Genomic DNA, 23,112 nt, shown 5'->3' on the forward strand with positions numbered 1-23,112 from the left:
TCCATATGAACCAAACTAACCGAAAGTAGAAAAAATTGACGAGATTTTTTAACAAAATTTCGCAAAAATTTGCAACTTTCTAATACAATAAACTTGAGATATATATATATCTACATAATACAGAGTGATGGAAGTAAAATGTCATGGTAAAATTGTACATTACTGCTGAATGTACATACCATTTATCTGTGTAACAATGTACACAATAATTACAATAATTCAGAACACTTACAACAAAATAAAATGAAGAAAGACTTAGAATGAGCAACACAAAAATTTAACTAAAACATTTTCTTATTTTTTTCTATGGCAGCTGTTGATTGAGTGGAAAAATATTTGGAAATTAATCGAAAAAACATTAGATAATAAAATTTCAACATTGCTTAAATTTGGTTTTACAATTTAGCTCGTGTGTATTGCAACTAACAAAAAACTGGATTAAAACTAATACATAAAATTAATTTAAATAACACAATAATTTACGACTGTTTTCACTGTACACCGTACAGTATAGACTATACACTGTACAGTGTACATAACAGTATATACTTTACGCAGTTCTGTCTGTGCAGTTTGCAGGTTGGGATAGAAAATAAACTCAAATAAAATCAGTGAGCATTTGAGGATGGAATTATTTTTATCTAAATCAAAGCATCAAGTACTGAAAATAGTGATTTGAAAATGACTATAAAGTAGATGTAATAACTATTTGTTTGGTTAATATTGAAATATAATAATTTTCTAGCGTATTTATATAGGAATTAACGGAAGTTTTAAGTTTTTCCATATTGCCTTCAAAAAGGATGATTCGTTCGGCAGAACGGTTTAGATTAAAAAGTTTAATGTCACATTTCAAATATTATTCTTACATTTATGGGACCACTTGCATTAAGTACAACAAAAAAACGTGAATTTAAATAAATCTTGAATAAAATTCAAATTTTTTGATTATCTAAAAACTAGAATTTTAATTAGACTTTGAATAATATGATTGTGATGTTACGAAAAGAAGTTCTTTTTACCAGAATATTCGTTCAAATATCTTTAGCATGTGTTCTTAGAGAACGGTTTAGGACACCGTTACCGTTGTGGTTTGTAAATAGAAGTTTTTGAAAAGACGGGAACGGAAAAAAACGATATTAACGTAATTCTAACAATAAACAGACTTATATTTTAAAAGTTCTGAGATATTTGAAATTCGGTTGACATACTCTTGCGTCCATTGTTGTTGTTGTCGTTGTTGTTGTTGTCATTGTTGTTGTTTATCGGTCTGGATTTGCGTCTAGATATTTAAACGGAACCACAGTCGTCACTCGTCCTATCCCTTTCGTTCGTCCCTCCCTAGCAAATTATTTTGTTTAAATCGTAATTTTAAGTGATCCTTTATGTAAAAATACCAATGCCCGATTCACAACGGTACCCTTAAAAACTTTGTCTGATCAAGTATGAATTAAATATCAATGTTCATAATTCTTAAAACTTATTATTTTTTTTGTGGTTTCTCTATAAAATTCACTTACATATTATTAATCAGATAAAGGTTTTAAGAGTTACTATAATTTACGCTTACAGCCCCTTGAATTGTTTCTACGACCAAAAATTTGACAATTGAAAAAACTGGAAATATGAAAAGATAAATTGCATTTTTATGAAATAAAAAAAGGATACTTTACTTAATAACAAAAGAGATTTGAATACTGAAAGAAATACTGATACCAAATGAGATACTAAATAAAAAAAACTTAAGAACAAAAGAGATACTGTTACCAAATGAGATACTAAATAAAAAAATACTTAAGAACAAAAGAGATACTGTTACCAAATGAGATACTCAATAATAAAGAAGACCCAGAAACTCTTTAAACTGTTTTCAGGTTACCATCAACCACAAAAAGATGATTAATACCACAAAAAGGGCCAAAAATAAAAATTGGGTCACCCAAAAATCAAAAAAAACCTGACCTGAAAAGTATCCTGGTCCCAACCTTGACAAACTCCGGGTTCTTTAAGAACTTGAATGTGACAAGAGCTCGGTCTGAACTCTCCAGTTTCTAGAAAATATCAGATTAAGAGATTAAACTCTAGTTTCTAGAATATATCAGGAGATTAAACTCTAGTTTCTAGAATATATCAGGAGATTGAACTCTGGTTTCTAGAATATATCAGGAGATTGACCCAGTTTCTAGAATATATCAGGAGATTAAACTCTAGTTTCTAGAATATATCAGGAGATTAAACTCTAGTTTCTAGAATATATCAGGAGATTAAACTCTAGTTTCTAGAATATATCAGGAGATTAAACTTCAATTTCTAGAATATATCAGGAGATTAAACTCCAGCTTCTAGAATATATCAGGAAATTAAACTCCAGTTTCTAAAATGTATCAATAAATTAAACTCTAGTTTTTAGAATATATCAGGAGATTAAACTCTAGTTTCTAGAATATATCAGGAGATTAAACTCTAGCTTCTAGAATATATCAAGAAATTAAACTCTAGTTTCTAGAATATATCAGGAGATTAAACTCTAGTTTCTCGAATATATTAGAAAATTAAACTCCAGATTCTAGAATATATCAGGAGATTAAACTCTAAATTCTAGAATATATCAGGAGATTAAACTCCAGCTTCTAGAATATATCAAGAAATTTAACTCTAGTTTCTAGAATATATCAGGAGATCAAACTCCAGCTTCTAGAATATATCAAGAAATTAAACTCTAGTTTCTGGAATATATTAAGAGATCAAAATTCAGTTTCAAGAATATGTCAAGAAATTTAACTCTAGTTTCTAGAATATATTAGGAGATCAAACTCCAGCTTCTAGAATATATCAAGAAATTTAACTCTAGTTTCTAGAATATATTAGGAGATCAAACTCCAGTTTCTAGAATATATCAAGAAATTTAACTCTATTTTCTAGAATATGTCAGGAGATCAAACTCCAGTTTCTAGAATATATCAGGAAATTAAACTCTAGTTTCTAGAATATATCAGGAAATTAAACTCTAGTTTCTAGAATATGTAAGGAGATTAAACTCTAGTTTCTAGAATATATCAGGAGATTAAACTCTAGTTTCTAGAATAAATCAGATTTACAGATTCCAATAACTTAAACAAACGTGAAACGATGCGAGGAAATTGTTGATTTGAAATGGAACAAATCTCCGATATTTTTACTCGTCTTTAGATTACATTTGAGTTGTTGATCTCATCGACAAATATGTAGAATATTAAATCTTTTGATTCTTTACTTTTTTACTTAACATTTTGATATATATTTCTGAATATTGTACTTAATGTACATCTACCTTTGATCTTTGATGCAAAATTTTGTAATTTTATCAAACCTCTATAATGAATTGATTTATTAATTTGTAAAGTTTGACTTTTGATTTTTTGTTTTATAAAACTTTTAATCTGCCAAATAATAACAATAATAATAATAATAATACCTTAAGAGGTGTCATTTCTGTGATGTGAGCTGTCTGCCTAATATTTCCTATGTGAACAGTTGTCCTAAATCCTTTTACTATTCCCTTAGGATGGAAGAGTAGACAAACCTCAGCCTATTAAACAAAATCAAATTAGTAAATGAATTTTTTAAAATCTAAAAATTTTAGGAAATATGAATATTGAAAAAAATATATTTCTTTCCAGAAGTTTGAAGATTAAAAAAATCATGATTTAATTACGAAGTGTGAATGTGTAAAAAATTAATTTTGAAAAAAAAATTAACAGGATGTCTCAAAAAAAAATTGGGAATCAGGGTCTACAGATTGATGTAATAAGATTGAGATCTTTTTAAATCTACGTACAATGTTCGATTCAATGAGCCCAATTTTAGGGTTGTAGATCTAGAAATGACAATTTTCAAGGCTCCTATAGTTTCCAACTTAAGTAAGTAAATTTGGTAAAAATAAAGATAATCTCCGTTTTCACATAATGGTCTATGCAGACTTTGTTCGGATTTTCAAAATTGAGACCATTTTTGAGTCAATGAGCCCTTTTCCCTTCCCTTTTGACCCTTTTCCCTTCCCTTCTGCCCCTTATCCCTTCCCTCTTGTCCCTTTTCCCCTTCCCTCTTCCCCTTTTCCCTTCCCCCTTCCCTCTTCCCATTTTCTTTTTCCTTTTTCCCTTCTCTTTTTCCTTTTTCCTTTTCCCCTTTTCCCTTTAAAATATACACCCCTGCCAATATTGAAAGATAAAAATGAGGTTTTGAACCAGTGTAAGAATTTGAATATTAACCAAATCGTTAACTTTACCTATCATTTTCCCCTAGCCTCTTCCCCTTTTCCCTTTCCTCTTCCCCTTTCCGCTTCCCTCTTCCCCTCTTCCCCTTTTCCCCTTCCCTCTTCCCCTTTTCCCTTTCCTCTTCCCCTTTTCCATTTCCTATGCCCCTTTCCCTTCCTTTTCCAAAAATATACACCCCTGCCAATATTGAAAGATAAAAATGAGGTTTTGAACCAGTGTAAGAATTTGAATATTAACCAAATCGTTAACTTTACCTATCTGTCTCATTAAAAAAATTCTTAAATCTTTGGTGAAAACAGAATGATGATACATGATTGAATTACAAATTAATGTTTTTCATTTTAAACTAAATTAATATTGATAATTTCAATTTGTTTAATTCGTCTTATTATTCCTATCTTTTAATGGAAAAAAACTCGCATGTTTTTAAACAAAAATGATGACTATTGGTTAACAAAGGTTATTTCTCTGTTTGTCTTAATGGGACTGTCAGCGTAATTTCAAATGACCCTTTATGCAAATATGGCAAATAACCGATTTACAAATTTTTTTTATCCGTTTATATTTCAGCTTAGGAAGCATCTAATCAGTAAATAGTCCTGTACAATATACGTGCACTGAACTGTACTAAACATTACCACCATACCTGGAACTGCTGACATGGTTTTGGCATATTTCCTTGTCGTGACGTCATCACCATGCCACGCCTCAGCTGATTCAGAGGAATATCTAAGGCTAGCGCAGCTGACTGCTGAGCTCGAACTAATCTAGAACCAAATATTTAAAATCTAATTTTTAGATTGAGATTCTTCTTGTTTGTTGTACTTATTAAATTAATATTTATTTTTGATTTTTGATTGATGTATTGTATAAAGAAAAGAAAAGAAAATTGCCAAAATTTGTGGAACTTATAAAAACAACTTCTTCGTCATTCAGAAAAAAAAGCCCAAAAAGCATCTGTTGTAAACCCTTGATTGATTGGACCACAAATAGAAAATTTTAAAAATTTCTCCTTTTTATTCGACAATCGACTTACCTGCATGCAGTTTTATTCCTTCTTATACTTGTAACCTTCACATCACGAAACTTACCATCCTGACAATTCAAGATCGACATTATTATCATTATTATCATTATTATCATTATTATCATTATTGTCATTATTGTCATTATTGTCATTATTGTCATTATTGTCATTTTTGTCATTTTTGTCATTTTTGTCATTTTTGTCATTTTTGTCATTTTTGTCATTTTTGTCATTTTTGTCATTATTGTCATTATTATCATTATTATCATCATTATCATTCTTAGCATTTTATCATTATCGGCTGACCCGATCAGGCCCAAATTTTGTATGGGACTTTTTTATTTAAACCTTCTATTTTCTTATCTCGAAAAGTAAGTCTGCCCCCCTCAAAAAAAATGCATTACCCCAGGATATCAATTGTTCCTAATTCTATGGCAAAAGAAATTGTGCTAAACGCAAAACTGACTAAACTCTTGTTTACAGGGACTAAAAGCGTAATTTCAAGCGACCCTCCATGCAAATATGCATTGCCCGATTCACAACGGTACCCTTACGCTTTGTCTGATCTATTATGAATTAGATATCAATGATAACAATTATGAAAGCTTTAAATTTTTAATTGAGGTTTCTCTTTAAAAGTGACTTACAAATACTGCAGAAAAACATATAATAAATATCATAATAAAACACGTTTTAACTTAAAAAACGACATAATCTTCCACATTATTGATCAGACAAAGGTTTCAAATGAACTTTTGTAAATCGGACATTGCCATCTTTGCACTTGAAATTCCGCGTCCACTCCCTTTAAGTAAATCAAACATGCTTTATGGAAAACGGGGACAAATTAATCTAAAATTCTAAAATTGTAGAAATATTGATATCTTACCTCAAATGGTCCAACTGCCAGCTGCATATTCTCTACAATATATCCCTGGGTGACTAGTCCTCCTACTACTGTACCTACACCTGGCACCTAAACAATCAAGGGTTTCCAACAGGAACTCAATCAATGTTTTTCTTTTTTAAAGTAACATTAAATTTTTCTAAGTATTAATGATTTCAAAAAGTATCATTGATTTCCAATGAAAAATATATGAAAATGATTTTAAATGGAAACATCACTGGTTTCCAATGGAAAAGTATTATTGATTTCTAATGGAAAACATAGCATTGGTTTCCAAAGGAAAACATATTATTTTCTAATGAAAATCGTTTCATTAGTCTCTAAAGGAAAACGTATCATAGGTTCCTAATGAAAATATACCATCAATTTCTAATGGAAAACATTTCATCGGTTTCTGATGGAAAACAAAGTTTTGGTTTCAAAGGAAAAAATTTCATTGGTTTCTTGCTGAAAAAGTATCGTTGGTTTCTAAATGAAAACGTATCATTGGGGTGTAATGGAAAACCTATGATTATTTTCTAATGAAAAACGTAAATAATTGGTTTCTAAAAGAAAATGAATCATTAGTTTCTAATGGAAAATGTTTCATCGGTTTCTAATGGAAAACATATTATTTTGAACATTTAAAAAGAGAAAACCTTTTTTTTTAATAGTAAAAAAGGCAATCTTATTACTTAATCTACAGGGGTGTATTGTATATTTTCCCGATAATATTTTTTCCCAGAAGTTAAATATGCTTGCTTAAAATTTTATGTTCAATTTTTCATTTTTTCTCCCAAATCATTAAAAATTATTGGTAAAAGAGGAGGGTGATTCTGAAAAATATACACCCTTGTGATTTCAAAAACCGAAAATGACCGCGCTTACATTACTATTTTCATCTCACCTCAAAGAGTTCATCAATTTGAAACTCAGGAGTCTCTTGTTCCAACTTCTCCACCTCCTTCTCCCCAACCCCTGGAGGGAGCAAGTGAAGGAAGTTCCTAATCAATCAATTAATCAATCAATCAATATATCAGGAGTTTCTTGTTCCAATTTCTCCACCTTCTTCTCCCCAACCCCTGGAGGGAGCAGGTGAAGGAAATGCCTGATCAATCACTCAATCAATCAATAAATATCATCCAATTAGTCAATATGGAAATCAATTAATCAATAATTCATCAACAAACATCCAATTAATCAATATATCAATCAATTTATAAAGAAATCGATTCATCTACCAATTCATCAGTTACTCCATCAATCAGTCAATTCAATTCAAAATATTAACCTATAATTCATTAATCAATCAACTAATCTCGGTATCAATCAAACAATCAATATATCAATAATTTTATCTATCATCCCATTGTTAATTCATCAATCAATCTAACAATTCTTTAATCAATAATAAATCAAATAAAAATCATTCAATCAATCAATCAGTCGAGTGCTAAGATAAATGATATAAATTAACTGAATATTCGGACCAGCCCCGCAGGGCTGTATATTTCAATTAATAATGGGAGGGATAACTAAAAGTTAAAAGACACATTTTTTCATTCTTTTTCATACTTTTTACCCAAAAATTTATTATTTACCCCAATTCAGCAGATAAACCCCTGAACTGAACTGGACTGACATAAATCTGAACCTACTTAATATGATCCAGTCCTACGCCAGTAACACTGGACACACAGAAGATTGGAACAGTGTTGTTCTTTAGACTATTGTTAGCAGCGGTTATACAGTCGTCAGAGGAGTTCACTCGTAGCGGGATCTAAAGAAAGGGACTATTATCGTTTTTTTTCAACTGACCATTACTTAAAAAGTGTCGTTACCGATTCACATCAAATTTTTAGGAAGCCAACAACGGTGAATATGTCGTCTTTAAATATTTTCCACCCTCCTGCCATGGCTGTTCTGGAGCACGACTTGCCTTCTATGGTTTTAAGGTTATTTCATGACATTAAAAGAAAAAAACGTCCAGAGATGGAATTTAATGAATTTGAGCCGCGGTTTAAATCCGCCAAACCCCGGTTTAAATTCAGCGCCGGCTTAAATTTTGAAACATTTGATACAATTTTAAGCGGAACCAACCATATTTAAACCGCGGCTTTAATTTAAACCGCCGCTCAAATTCTTTAAATTCGGCCACAGGACATCGTTTTTAAAAATGAAAATTGATTACTTTTTGGTGAACCCCCGTATTTTAACTGAACAGCAATATGTTGGGATTAGGTCTAACTAGGTCGTAAAAGATTTCAAATTTAAAGGGACTGTAAGCGTAATTTCAATTGACCCTCCATGCAGAGATGGCAATGTCCAACTTACAATGGTACCCTTAAACGCTTAAACGTCTGATCAAGCATGAATATGATATCAATGTTTTTGTTTCTTTAAACTGTTTTTTTTCTTTTGATGTTTCTTTGTTAAAGTGAGTTGCGCATTTCATGTGTATAAGAAGCAATTGAGATCCTCACAGAAATAAACACTTTTAGAGTCAGAAAAACAACGTTATCTTCCACATTTTTGATCGGATTAAGGTTTCAAGGGTACCGTTGTAAATAGGGCATTGTCATCTTTGCATGGAGAGTCATTTGAAATTACGCTTTCAGTCCCTTTAATATTTAGTATATAATATTATATGCAGTATAATTTCACCTTGCTTGATCCTGCAGATTTTAAAGTTTTCTCAACAGAGTCCAGGGTTTTATCCAACCTATCCGCTGTAGTTGCATCAATCTTAATACAAGTATTATCATCATTATTATTATCAGTACAAAGTATCATTTCCTGCAGGCTATGTTAAATAAATAGATGGATATTAAGAGGTTTTCTATCTCGTATAAATTAACAACAACTAGGATTGATCATTAGATTTTCAAGATATTTTTGGGATTATACATATTTTAATTTTTTCGGGATTATAAGTTAGCTTGGATAAATTTACCTTGGTTATAACAATAAAGAAAGGAACTTCCAGGGCAACTGCGATCCCTAGATGCTCCTAAACAGATCAATCAATCAATCGATCACTCGAACCATTCGAAAATTCAATTATTGGATAAGTCAAATCAATTAATCACATCTGGGTAAAAGAATTTCTTCAATTTACATCAATTTTTATAAAAACATATTTATCAATGTTAAGTTTTCATCCATGGTTAAATTTTATTTTTTACCTGAGTCATTCCAACAACCCCTGCAGTTGCTGACACAACCAGTACAACATAATGAGGACAATATCCTGAACAGTACAGTACAGTGCAGTACAGTACAGTACAGTACAGTACAGTACAGTACAGTTCATTTATTTCTATACATACAATTATATATTCATAAAAATATAATTTATTTAAGAACTGACCTGTAAGAGCGGATATTGTTGTTTTTAAATATTTCTGATGACCGGCCAAATCAATAAATGTAATTATCTTCGTTGAGGTTTCACCAATCTCCTGGAAAATAAAATTAAATATTATTATTATTATGAAAACCCGTCATTCGATAAAATAACTAAAATCATAAGTATTCAAACTTCCTTGAGACAAATAAGCTGCGGAGCTGTAAAATTTAATCTCTTATCTCTGATTTCTTTATTCTAAACTGCATTATCAATCAAGCCAAAGCGAACTTAGATTTAGAACTAGACTTATAATTAGATGGGACCGTAAAGTTTGGTTTCAATGCTGTTCAAATCGACAATATAAATTTTAAAACAAATTTAGGCAAATTCATAATTTCTTACGTCTGCAGTTTTACAAGTTGTATAATCTCGTGAATTCCCTTCACTGTCAAACCCCAGAATCTCGTGGGATATAGAACTAGTCCTAAACATAGAAGGATATAGAACTAGTCCTAAATATAGTGGGATATAGAACTAGTCCTAATCCTAAACATAGTAGGATAAAGAACTAGTCCTAAACATAGAAGGATAAAGAACTAGTCCTAAACATAGCAGGATATAGAACTAGTCCTAAACATAGTAGGATATAGAACTAGTCCTAAATATAGTAGGATATAGAACTAGTCCTAAATATAGTAGGATATAGAACCAGTCCTAAACATAGTAGGATTTAGAACTAGTCCTAAATATAGTAGGATATAGAACTAGTCCTAAATATAGTAGGATATAGAACTAGTCCTAAACATAGTAGGATAAAGAACTAGTCCTAAACATAGTAGGATAAAGAACTAGACTTAAATAAAGTAGGATATAGAACTAGTCCTAAATATAGTAAGATATAGAGCTAGTCCTAAACATAGTAGGATAAAGAACTAGTCCTAAATAAAGTAGGATAAAGAACTAGTCCTAAATATAGTAGGATAAAGAACTAGTCCTAAACATAGTAGGATAAAGAACTAGTCCTAAACATAGAAGGATAAAGAACTAGTCCTAAATATATAGTATGATAAAGAACTAGTCCTAAATATAGTAGGATATAGAACTAGTCCTAAACATAGTAGGATATAGAACTAGTCCTAAATATAGTAGGATAAAGAACTAGTCCTAAATATAGTAGGATAAAGAACAGGTCCTGAACAGGATAAAGAACTAAACATAGTAGGATAAAGAACTAGTCCTAAATAAAGTGTCTAATCAATAAATATCCTGAAAATGAAATAACCATTCGTTTAAAATATAAGGTCTATGGAATGATGAATCAATGAAAACATGGTTTGAAAAAGTGTAAATAAAGAAAAACATGTGGCTAAGTAACAAATTATATGCAACAAAAAAAAACATTTTTAACAATCGTTCTTCATATGAAAATTAACATTATTTTTGTTAGTGTCTTTCTGCATGATTTGATTTACTTTAATTATAACAAGATGGCCGACCTGCCGGTTTGAATCTCGTGGAGATGTCGGAACATATTTAGTCTTGCCTTCCCCCGCCCATTATCCAGCTCACCCTGAATATAAATTTAAAGGGACTGTAAGCGTAACTTCAAGTGAACCTCAATTCAAAGGTGGCAATGATCGAGTCACAACGATACCCTGAAAAGTGAAAAGCTTTGTCTGCTTAAGTATGAATTAGATGTCAATGTTAAAATTTTGAAAACTAATTATTTTTAGCCGTGTGAACTCTACAAAAGTGATTTGCGCAATGCACATTTCTACTGCTGGAAAATGTAAAGGAAGTATTAGAATTCAACACTTTCAAACCTAGAAAAACGAAAATATCTTTAGCACTTTTGATAAGATAAAGGTTGCAAGGGTACCATTGTTAATCGGGATTTGTCATCTTTGCATGGAGGGTCAAGTGAAAACAGTTTATTCTTTTACAAATAACAAGAAAAAAATTAAAAGAAGAGAGAGAAAAGAGAGATAATGGAGAAAAAGTGAGTACTAGGCTAACAAACAAAAAAAGATGGAAAAATTTAGATGAGATAAAGTCGTTCAGCACAATATATAATGTATTGTGTACTATGTCTAGTACCTGTGTTAGTATATATTGTACTGTGTACTTGTATCTGAGTAAGTATATATTGTACTGTGTACTAGTACCTGTGTAAGTATTTACTATACTGTGTACTATTTCTAGTACCTGTGTAAGTATTTACTATACTGTGTACTATGTCTAGGACCTGTGTAAATATATACTGTACTGTGTACTATGTCTAGTACCTGTGTAAGTATATAATGTACCGTGTACTATGTCTAATACCTGTTTTAGTATATATTGCACTGTATACAGTGTACAAATACCTGTGTTAGTATACATTGTACTATGTACTGTGTACTAGTACCTGTGTAAGTACACCCAATAAACTACTCTTCCCTACATCTGCGCTCCCAAGTACACACAGCCGTAATTCTAAAAACAGGGTTATTAATTTTCAGAAATGTTTATGAAGCTCTTTTTAAAAAGTAGAAAAATATGCAAAACTACTTTTAAACCTTAGATATTTAACCAAAATTTTATATCTTATGCCCTCAGCAATATCATATTCAACATTATATTCTTTTGTAATCATTAATGTTTTTATTTCAAGATTACAGATGATTCCTGAAAAATGTGCTAAATATTTGTACTTCACATTTTGAATATCCAATTCATGATTGATGGATCACTGGATCAACCGGTAAATTTACCATTAATTATTCCTTCTTATAAGGGGAATAATTTCCGGATCACAACGGTGCACTCTTGAATTTTTGTCTTATCAATGAGTGAGATATCATGGTCTTTCTAACTGAAATTATGGTTTCTTCATTAGTGTGACTAGTGGATTTTTAAAATGCAGGATCAGTTGAAATTACGCCTACAGTCCCTTTAATTTTTTTGTTACTAACCTATTGCCTCCTGATCCTCAGGTACTTTTCTGACTAGTATTTCCGCAACTATCCTCTCAGGACTAACATCTGTTTTAGGGATACGTCGCTGCCGTAGAACCTGACAAATATTAACATCGTTATCATTTAGGGATACGTCGCTAACGTAGAACCTGACAAATATTAACATCGTTATCATTTAGGGATACGTCGCTGCCGTAGAACCTGACAAATATTAACATCGTTATCATTTAGGGATACGTCGCTGCCGTAGAACCTGACAAATATTAACATCGTTATCATTTAGGGAAACGTCGCTGCCGTAGAACCTGACAAATATTAACATCGTTATCATTTTATGGAAGCAGGGTTGTGAACTATCTGAACTTCTTGATAATTGGTTCGTACTTAATCCTGTACTTAATCCTGTAATTAATCCTGTACTTAATCCTGTACTTAATCCTGTAATTAATCCTGTACTTAATTCCTGTACTTTATCCAGTACAACTGTCCTATTCTGTCCTATAGTGTACCTGTACTGTAGCTGCCAGCCTCCTAGCCATCTCCTGAAGGGTATCTAGTGAGCAGGACATATCCTCGTCAGATAGTCCGGTCATCTCACCGTTATCCTAGGATATAACTTCAAATTAAGATGAAATTATGTCCATCTTTTGTGCGTTCTTATTAGTAGGACAGTCCGTTGTGCGTCCTCATTTGAAGGTTCTTTTAGTCTGCACTGCACTGACCAAAAATGCCAAAAATCTAAAGTTCTTATGGCGTTTATTTAATGTCCTTCTGGCGTGTATTTAACGTTCTTCCGGCGTTTATTTAATGTTCTTCTGACGTATATTTGACGTTCTTTCGGCGTTTTTCTAACGGTATAAGCCTATAAGGTTTGCTGTGGTGGATTCAAGCTAGCTATATTTAGCTAAAGCTGACCAAACGACTGAATCAAATTGGCTGAAAATTTTTGTAAGATAAATAAATAAAAAAATTGTAATTTTTAATACATCATCAAAATACGAATTTTATTCCATGCCATGAGCAACTCCGGCCAGCTAGGCACTTCAGTTAGTATTTAATAAATACAAACATTTTAAAACCTACAAAAAATACCTCAACTCCAATATTGTAAAGCGCCTCTCCATTTCCTTCTCTCAATCTCCATTTCATCTAAACAGATCCATTTCACATTTATAAATTTCTTTTCCCATTCTCAACTTCCATTTTTATTGAAACAACACCCCCAACCCCTCTCTCTCTCTGTTCGACTTCTTTACTCATTCATTTCCAAAATATGTGTACAAACTAAATCACCTAATGTACATTTACTCCAACCTGCATCTCCTGGAATTTATATTTACCAAACTAAATTTTTTTCAACCTCCGCAATACTTTATCACTTATGACTGGTAATCATTTAAAATTTCGAACTTTAAAAAAAATTAAAGTACGAAAAAGTCCATTTTCCATCCAAACGTTGATCTACTCTTGAAATTAAAATCAAAGGGACAAGGGGGGGGGAGTCTACGTCTCCCCCATTTTCCAGGGAGGGGGAGGTCCCCCCATCCCCCCCCTTAAGCCACCTCTGTCTGCAGATATTAATAACTTGGAAATGTATTTTTAGTAATAATGAATAATTATCAGAATATGGATAAGTTATTAAGAAACCTAACCTAATTATAGCAAGATTCATATATATTGGACGTTAGCTTTAAGGGGAATTTAAAGTGATGCATACACTTCCTAATTATATTTTACAATTCTTATTATTTTCTTTTTCTACATTGTTCGAACATTTTCTCTTAGACAAAAAAAAATTATGATTTAAAAAAACTTAATCTTTTATTCCCGACTGACCCCAAATCACTAAAAAATTGGACCCAAAAAGGAAAAAACTAGAATAACATTTATATAAGAAATCAAAACATTCGTATATAGTTTTCATATAGCCGGCCAAACGGCTGAACCGAATGGGCTGACATTTTTTTAGGAAACCCAGGGTTATCCATAAGGGTAACGTAAGTTAAACAAAAAAAATTGAATTTTTTTTCCACCGGGCACTACAGCTTGTTATTAATAATTAACTATCAACAGAATTAGAATTAGAATTGTTACAAGAAGAGGAAAAAGACATTAGTAATGATAATAAGTAAAATGATAATAAAAAACCTAGTACATTATGTTGATTAAGTACTTCTTATTTTGAAAATTTGAACTTAAAACTAAGCTGTACGTCGTGGGAAGATAAGTTTTCTAAATATAAATCTTAAAACCCTAATCCAGGATCCTCGATTAGCTTTTTTCTCTTCATCAAATTTGAACTAATTTGAAATGAAATCTGAAAAAGAGGTCAAATACGAATCTATTCCATAGAATGAGAATATCTACCTTTTAACTACTTCGCAGCTATCCAGCAACTTATTTTTATACCTGTAAACCAAGGTATCAGCCTGCCTATCTACATTTTCACTTATAACTTAACTCTTATCAACTTACATCCACATATACAAATATCATCTTATATCCTCCTTTTCTCATATCTACTTAACTAACATCTATCTACATTCATATCTATCAACCTATCAACCTATCAACCTATCTACCTATATACCTATCTAATGATCTAACTAATCTACCTATCTAACGTTCTTACAATCTACCTATCTAGCTATCTACCTATCTACCTATCTACATATCTACATATCTACCTATCTACCTATCTACCTATCTACCTATCTAATGATCTTACTAATATACCTATCTAACGATCTTACAATCTACCTATCTAGCTATCTACCTATCTACCCATCCACCTATCTACCCATCACCTATCTAATTATCTTCCTATCTACCTATCTACCCATCCACCTATCTACCCATCACCTATCTAATTATCTTCCTATCTACCTATCTACCCCTCACCTATTAGAAACTATTAGAAAAGAAATCTGAAAAAGAGGTCCCGTTATGAACCCCCCAGACCGCCGGCAGGCATGGGAAGCACCGTCCCACACCTACTCTAACTGGACCTTTATACCCACAACAATTAGCCCATTGTCAGAAGATAAAAAGGTGATACTATCCAGCCAGTGGCTCATCAATTAACTCCATTGGATGGTTGGTATCAAACAACCCTTTAGGCGAAGAAAAGTTACCCGCATTTAAGCTGTTCCTGCCAAATCCATCCACCGCTCCAGCAGTAAGTTTATCTTTTCGATCCTTTTCTGCAGCACTTCCTTTGAGACATTATCTCCCCCTAATATCCCAGTAAGGATTGCCGTACTGCTCCGTGGCCTCCCTGACATAAGGGCTCCTAGCCCTGTTTTAGACCTCTCATAGGCTACTGCTTGACAGGATACAACGCTCCGAAAGGTGGTTAACTATCCCTTTCCTTAGGCATAGCGGACACCATTTAGTGGCAGAGCCATGGATGTTTGGGCGTCGATTTCCAAGCCCTGCATCCCCGGCTCTCAATCTGTTCAATACACCCCCTACCTTGCTATCACCTATCTAATTATCTTCCTATCTACCTATCTTCCTGTCTCCCTATCTAACCATCTATACCTACTATCTACCTAACTATCTACCTGTGTGACTAGATGTTCTAGCCTGGTAGCACTAGGATTGACTAGCTTGAGTTTATACTCAATGTTCCCCATTTGTGGTTCTGGAGGTAGATAACTGTAATCCTCTTCGGTAAACTCGGACTGAGTTCGATTCCTTAACAAAAGTATTTTTTCTATAAAAATTGTTCATAAATAATGACCAGAGCTCAAAGGGACAGTAGTAGGCTCAATTTAAAGTGACCCTTAATTCATAGGCATGTCTGAATCACAACTGTAATCTTAACAGCTTTGTCTGCCTGATTTTTGTTCAATTTAATTTTTCTATGAAACTAACTTGCGCATTTTGCTTTAAAAACAATGGACGAAATTGTCAGAAGGTAAACATTTCCAGGCTAAAAAACGACGATATCTTCCACATTATTGTTGAGAGTAAGGTTGTAAATCGGACAAGGCATATCTCTCCGTCTGTCTAAATTGAGGGTCACTTGAAATTACATTGAAAATCACTTTAACATCATATCCAAGTAATTAACTACTAGATCAATTAATAAATCCAACGATCAGTTAATTAAAATAAAGATCAATTAAAACAAAAACTCGATCAATTAATTATTAAACTCGATCAATTATTCAAGCGATTAATTGATACCGAGAATATACGTGATGATGCAATTACGTACCTTAAACCTTTACCCGCCCTGACTGCTGCCTTCAGATCTATACTGGTAACAGACCTAAACAATTTTAATTATAAAATTGATAAGAAAGATTTCCTGACATTGAAAAAAGAAATGCTTTGAAAAAAAAATCAAAATGAGTTAATAGCTTTGTTTCAAATCATAAAAATTGGCGAAGAAACACATAAAAATATTACTATCGAAGGAAACAAGTTTTTGCGGAACAATATTTTACAAAAATAAAAATAGATTGTTTTGATTTTAACAGCAAGAGGAAACCAGGATTTTCAAGGGATTGACTTTAAATAGTCCAATGAACAAGAGAAACCGCAATTGTGCAGTGTAAACAGACCCATTTAACCTAATGACCATGGTTAATTAAGTTTCTAGTAACACTATTTCAATTCTAAAAACATCAACAAAGCTTAAGTATTGCTTTAATGTCGTCTTCCTATTTCAGTTTTCTGGTTATCACTGTAGCAACAATAGAATCCAAATATCAGATACATGCGTCTAGCACCAATTTTACTTACCACGCACGGTCCCTTTCTAGCCTACCTGGAAACACCTGTAGTAGATTTCTTAAAGTTCAATCCAGATTTGGATCTTGTCATTGAGGTTGCAAGAGTAGAGGTAGTCTTTTTTGGTTTCTGAAATAAATATTTTTTCGTAATGGCATTGTGACTGTAATTTCTTGAATTCAACATTACCGGAAAAGTTTTTTTTTCATGACTAGGACGCTAAAACAGTTCTTCTATGCAAGTTAATGGAATGCTGAAAATTTATTTAACTTAAATTAATAATTGTAACCATGTTTATTAACTGAAGAGGAGCAATTGTTATTTATAAATATGAAATCTGAGACGCTTCGCTGATTATTGCTTTATAGTTAAAAATAATAATGTATATATATATATAAATATATATAAGTTGTAATCTCTGATTGTTTGCCTGTTTGTATGTTTGTTTGTATTTCCGATCATATTTCCGATTAATTCCTTTATATTTTCATTTCATATTATGCTAAACTTATTTTTGATTTACCTTTTTCTCCAGGAGTTCAGAAGCAGAGAGAAATATATCGTCATCGATAGGTTCATCCTGCACCAATCAATCAATCAATCAATTAATCAAGCTTTCGATCATAAAATAATTCAGTCAATCAATCAATCGATCAAGAAATTAATCAATTAAGCCATCGATCAATAAATCGTTCACTCTTTCCAGCAATCAATAAATCGATTAACTTATCAATCAACCAATCAATCGATCGATAATGCAATCAACCATGAAATGTACCGATAAGTTAATTATCAAATTACCTGAGAGCCTGGGTCAAACAGTCCAAACGCTTCAAAACCAGCCATTTTTTAAAAATTTTGTACTTAATAATACTGAAATACATACTTTTGTACTGAACAATACTGAAATACATGATCTGGGTCTGTCCTAGAGAACGACTTTTGACCCCCCGACCCTGTATCCCTCCAATTATTCTCCCTGTATCCCTCCAATTATTCTCCCTGTATCCCTCCAATTATTCTCTCTGATTCCCAAATTATTCTCTCTCAATCCCTTTGTTTCTAAACAAAACTTGGAAAATCTTTATTGGTCATCCATAAAGTCATACCTACCTCTTAGGCATTAAATTAATTGTGAACATGTTATCTTTCTGTACATCGTAAAACAAAACAGAAATAATTCGCGGATTTTCACAAAAAATTTCGTGGATTTTCAAAATTTTCAAAAATTTAATGAAGATCGAATTTTGATGGAGACAAATATTTGAAATTTTGATCATTCATAAACCTTCCCTGGGGTCCCAAGTATCTTAACCTAACCTAACCCTAAATAACAAAAAAATAAATAATAATAAATTTGCTGAAAAAAAAATGGTCATGTACAAAATTGATAGGAGGGGGGGGGGGCCTGGGGGGGGTCCAAAAATCGTATACTAGGACAGACCCTAAAAATCGTATACTTGGACGTACCCTACTTTTGTTCTGACAATATTGATATACCTTGAAAAGTCCTTTGTGTTATGAAGGTTGTTAAAGGTATTGCTTCAATAAAACCTTATCTATTTTATCAGATAAGAAAATTTCGTCAGACGCAGAAATAATTTTATTACTAATTTAACACCTTTCTGTTGCGAAGCATGTTGCAATAATTATAAATAGGATTTATAAACATAAAAATCGATAGATAACGACTTTCTTTTATAAATGTTGAGGAATTTATTAAGTTAATGGTCGAAATAATATTACAAAATGAATACTTTTGTCCTTTAAATGTCAAGTTTGATACAGTTTCTTTATCAACAAATTTTGACATTTAAATGTCAATAACTTGAAAGTTGGAAGTGTACTGTGTTCAGTGTCTCAGACCAGTAAATGGGGTGTGTGATTTTAGATAACATTTTCGGGACTCATTTTTTCAATATACTTTTAACCATTATTCTTTTATTAAAATTACAATTGCAATTTTTAAAAGTATTATTGAAAACTTAATCTCCAAAATATTTTGACGTGACTAAAAATCACAAAATGACCTAACACGGATGTAAAAAAAAAACTGTCAGGTTCGAGGTAGTAACAAGAGATACAAAGACGTCATGTTGTCTGTTGCCTACAGGGTACTGGCTACAGGACAATAAACTTTCTTAAATAATTTACTTTTTCTCCCTCCAAACCCCCATAATTATTCTTCCTGTCCCTCCAGATCCTCCATGTATCCCTCCAGTTATTCTTCCTACGTCCCTACAGTCTACCTGTATCCCTCCAGTTATTATCCCTGTATCCCTCCAGTTATTCTCCGGATATCCCGCCATTTATTCTCCCTGTATCCCTCCAATTATTCTCTCTGTATCCCTCCAGTAATTCTCCCTGTATCCCTCCAGTTATTATCCCTGTATCCCTCCAGTTATTCTCCCTGAATCCCTCCAGATTATCCCTGTGTCCCTCCAGTAATTCTCCCTGTCCCTCCAGTCTACCAGTATCCCTCCAGTTATTCTCCCTGTATCCCTCCAATTATTCTCTCTGTATCCCTCCAGTAATTCTCCCTGTATCCCTCCAGTTATCATCCCTGTATCCCTTCAATTATTCTCTTTGTATCCTTCCAATTATTCTCTCTGTATCCCTGCAATTATTCTCCCTGTATCTCTCGCAACTATTCTCTCTGTATCCTTCCAATTATTTTCTCTCTATCCTCTCTCTGTATCACTCCAATTATGTCCCCTGTATCCTTCCAATTATTCTCTCTGTATCCCTCCAATTATTCTCCCTGTATCCCTCCAATTATTCTCCCTGTATCCCTCCAATTATTCTCTCTTTATCCCTCCAATTATTCTCCCTGTATCCCTCCAATTTTTCTCTCTTTATCCCTCCAATTATTCTCCCTGTATCCCTCCAATTTTTCTCTCTTTATCCTTCCAATTATTCTNTCTCGTAAAACAAAACAGAAATAATTCGCGGATTTTCACAAAAAATTTCGTGGATTTTCAAAATTTTCAAAAATTTAATGAAGATCGAATTTTGATGGAGACAAATATTTGAAATTTTGATCATTCATAAACCTTCCCTGGGGTCCCACAAAAAAATTGGGCCCGATCGGTTCAGCCGTTTTGACGTTTATTGGATTATCAGACAACTTTATAACACTGTTTTAATTGCTCAGCCGATTGCTGAATTGATATACTCCATGTCATTTTACCAAGATCTGAAATCGAAGACAATTCTTGAGTCGTCTCTAAGTTCCCATGTTTATTGAAACACCATGTACTTATATATTCTTGTGTATAAGCTAATTGAAAAAGAACTGTCCACTTTAAAAAGTTACAAATATTTTAATGTGATGGCCAGCTTTTCAAAGCTTTGTGACCGTTTTCCTGGTCTTTTCTTCTTCAGAGTATTCTAGAAAATGTACAATTGTAGAAAATGTACAATGTAGAAAATGTACAATGTAGAAAATGTACAATGTAGGAAATGAAAAATGAATATGATTAAGAGCTGTCATACTGGATGTTTTTTAAATCCTGTACACTGCTTAGTCCAAGTACTATGTTTATTTCTGAGCTTTACAATTTATCTCTTTTATTATATGTATCTCTTGATCTCTGGGTGTCCAAGACAAAAGTTTTGTAGAAAAGATTTACATTTAGGGTTTAAAGGATAAGCTTAGATAATTTCTTTCAACCTGAACCTCCCCTCCCTCGCGCGAGAGAGAGGCCGGGGAAGGGGGGGGTATAGAGTNGGTCTTTTAATAAATTCTAGATTCATTCATTCATTCATATTTTTATTCACCTACTTGAGATATTACAAATAAGCAATCACAATTTACAATGATTTATATGAGTTAGATTATTTAGATGATTTAGAACACATTCCTGATTTAAAACGCATTCCTGACTTAGAACGTGTTCTCTTGATAATAAAAATGCGTTCCTAATTTTGAACGTTCTTTTAAGCTAATATCCATTCCGTTCCATTTCTTTCTTACCCGTTCCGTTCCAATAGTTTTAAGAACGCGTTCTATGCGTTCGTTCTTTTTTTGGAACAATGGTATCCAGGGGCGTACGAGGGCTTTTGTTTAGGGGGTGGCAAAATTTGTCCCCCCCCCCTTGGCAACATTGTGCCCCCCCCCTTAAAAACCCCTTTTTGGAAAAAATATTAATACCTTTTTTATAGAGAGCTCAGACAGGGTGTAAAGCTATAAATAAGTGCAAGATCGTTAAGTCTGCTCTCCGTCATAGTACATCTTGTGTAATGAAGTATTCTCTTTAGAAGGCTAAAACTTTTCTCTCCTTGTATTAACAGTGAATTCAGACAAATCCCCCCTAGGTACACCACTGTGCCTGACCTGAGGAAGGGAAATGCAAGCAGATGTAATATTAAAAGAGCCTCCCCCATGGATGCCCCCCATCAGCCTCTCAGGGGGGGCACGCGTAGAGGGGGGCGGGGGGCGCGGCCCCCCCCTCGTACGCCCCTGATGGGATCGTTCTTGATCGTTCGGTTGGGTTTAGTTTGGGTTTAGTTTGGGTTCAGTTTGGGTTTAGTTTGGTTCGTTTAATGAATATATTTTGTCTAGGGGTTAAGAATAAATAAACGAAACTTTTAAAACTTCTCAGATTTTGTGGAACATTTTCAAAGTCCATAAACCCTCAAATCGGACCAATTGTTCACTATTCAAACTAGTTAAACAGTGGTAATCAAAAAAAATAAATGATTAACATCTCTGAGTTCTTTTACTTTTTCCTAGTTAAGCTAATTTTATAAGCTTTCCCCTGAACAATTTCAGTCATATTTTAGCTGTTACAAATTTGATTAATCCAAATTCATGTCTCATAGTTTAAAGTACGATTAAAGACGACGGCAATCAGTTCACTGTTTTCTAGTGAACCAGGGGCTTACGAGGGGGAAGAGACCCCCGGCCCCCTACGCGTGCCCCTCCTGAGGGGGGGGCCTCCATGAGGGGGGCTCTTTTAATATTACATCTGCTTGAATTTCCCTTCCTCAGGCAATCTACTTTCTACATTGCATTGCATTGCACTCACCCAAACTGAAAGATCAAGAAAAGAAATAAAATATATTCTGATTCACAACAATACCCTTTAAAGCATTGTCCCAAATGAATTGGCGAATATAATATACAGCGCAGATTTTAAATAGACAGAACAAAAACTTAAATTTGGCACGTTAAGACTAATGCCTAAAATACTGAAACTAAAAGTTATATTAAAAGAGATTGTGAAAAACCTTAATTGCAGAGGTATCAATAGTTCAATGCGTGATCCGTTAAAAATGGTTCAAAAAGCGTTGGATAAATATACAGTCATTTATTGTATTGTATGGAGAACGAGTTTTGGAGACTACATGGACGTTTATCACCCTGCAGTAACTGGAATTGATGAGGCCATAGAGAGGAATAGGAAAACACACACGGGTCACGCACCTCTGCCCCTCTTGTAAAAGTAAATTCAACCTATATGAAGCATAAAGTCTGTGACCACGGCAACCTTGTTGCACCGGCTAGTACTGTCTATAGAGCTAGGTACAGTACAAACTGGGACCGGAAAAAATGACCCGGCTCGGAAATTCTAATGTACTACGGCTGCCCGTGGGGTAACCGGGGTGAATCATTAGAACTAGAAGGTGATTTCGATGATTTATATTCAAATTGAAATAAAGATTTATTAGAAAAATGTTTAAGAGATAGCTGCAAATTAGCCAAACAAATGTCTATGGCAATGAACCATTCTTACTTTAAAGAAGTGGAATTTATGAAACACTCAAAGGCTTACCAATGGGGGACAACTCCGCAGCAAGAGGCAGCAAAATAGTTCTCAGAATATTTGAATTAAAAATATTAAAAAACTACAGGAACTAAAACTACATAAGAATGTAAAGAGGTATTTGAGATT

At 33.0% G+C, this 23,112-nt stretch overlaps 1 protein-coding gene across 1 annotated transcript; it reads right to left on the reverse strand.

Annotated features, from left to right (window-relative positions):
• Positions 1–662: 662 nt before the first annotated feature.
• Positions 663–18,123, reverse strand: LOC111703558 (GTP-binding protein 2). The gene is made up of 23 exons (XM_023475528.1): positions 18,017–18,123; positions 17,739–17,795; positions 17,253–17,344; positions 16,698–16,751; positions 16,039–16,171; positions 13,565–13,621; positions 12,982–13,077; positions 12,470–12,569; positions 11,923–11,990; positions 11,012–11,085; positions 9,918–9,999; positions 9,537–9,627; positions 9,352–9,416; positions 9,120–9,176; positions 8,831–8,911; positions 7,825–7,946; positions 7,074–7,170; positions 6,170–6,256; positions 5,290–5,348; positions 4,900–5,020; positions 3,455–3,568; positions 1,963–2,051; positions 663–1,341 (listed from the first exon to the last, which is right to left on the reverse strand). Exons 1-23 carry the CDS (start codon positions 18,059–18,061, stop codon positions 1,263–1,265), a joined length of 1,920 nt encoding a protein of 639 aa, XP_023331296.1. The 5' UTR covers positions 18,062–18,123; the 3' UTR covers positions 663–1,262.
• Between the last annotated feature and the right edge of the window lie 4,989 nt (positions 18,124–23,112).

Source organism: Eurytemora carolleeae, unplaced genomic scaffold, assembly GCF_000591075.1.
Source record: "Eurytemora carolleeae unplaced genomic scaffold, Eaff_2.0 scaffold544, whole genome shotgun sequence".
Classification (NCBI taxonomy): Eukaryota; Metazoa; Arthropoda; class Copepoda; order Calanoida; family Temoridae; genus Eurytemora; species Eurytemora carolleeae.

Coding starts and splice junctions, on each gene's coding strand:
- LOC111703558 (XM_023475528.1), bottom strand. CDS start 18,061: ATGGCTGGTTTTGAAGCGTTTGGACTGTTTGACCCAGGCTCTCAG. Junction 9,177..9,351: donor GGGTTGTTGGAATGACTCAG/GTAAAAAATAAA, acceptor TGATCTGTTTAG/GAGCATCTAGGGATCGCAGT. Junction 7,171..7,824: donor GTAGGACTGGATCATATTAA/GTAGGTTCAGAT, acceptor TTGATTGATTAG/GAACTTCCTTCACTTGCTCC.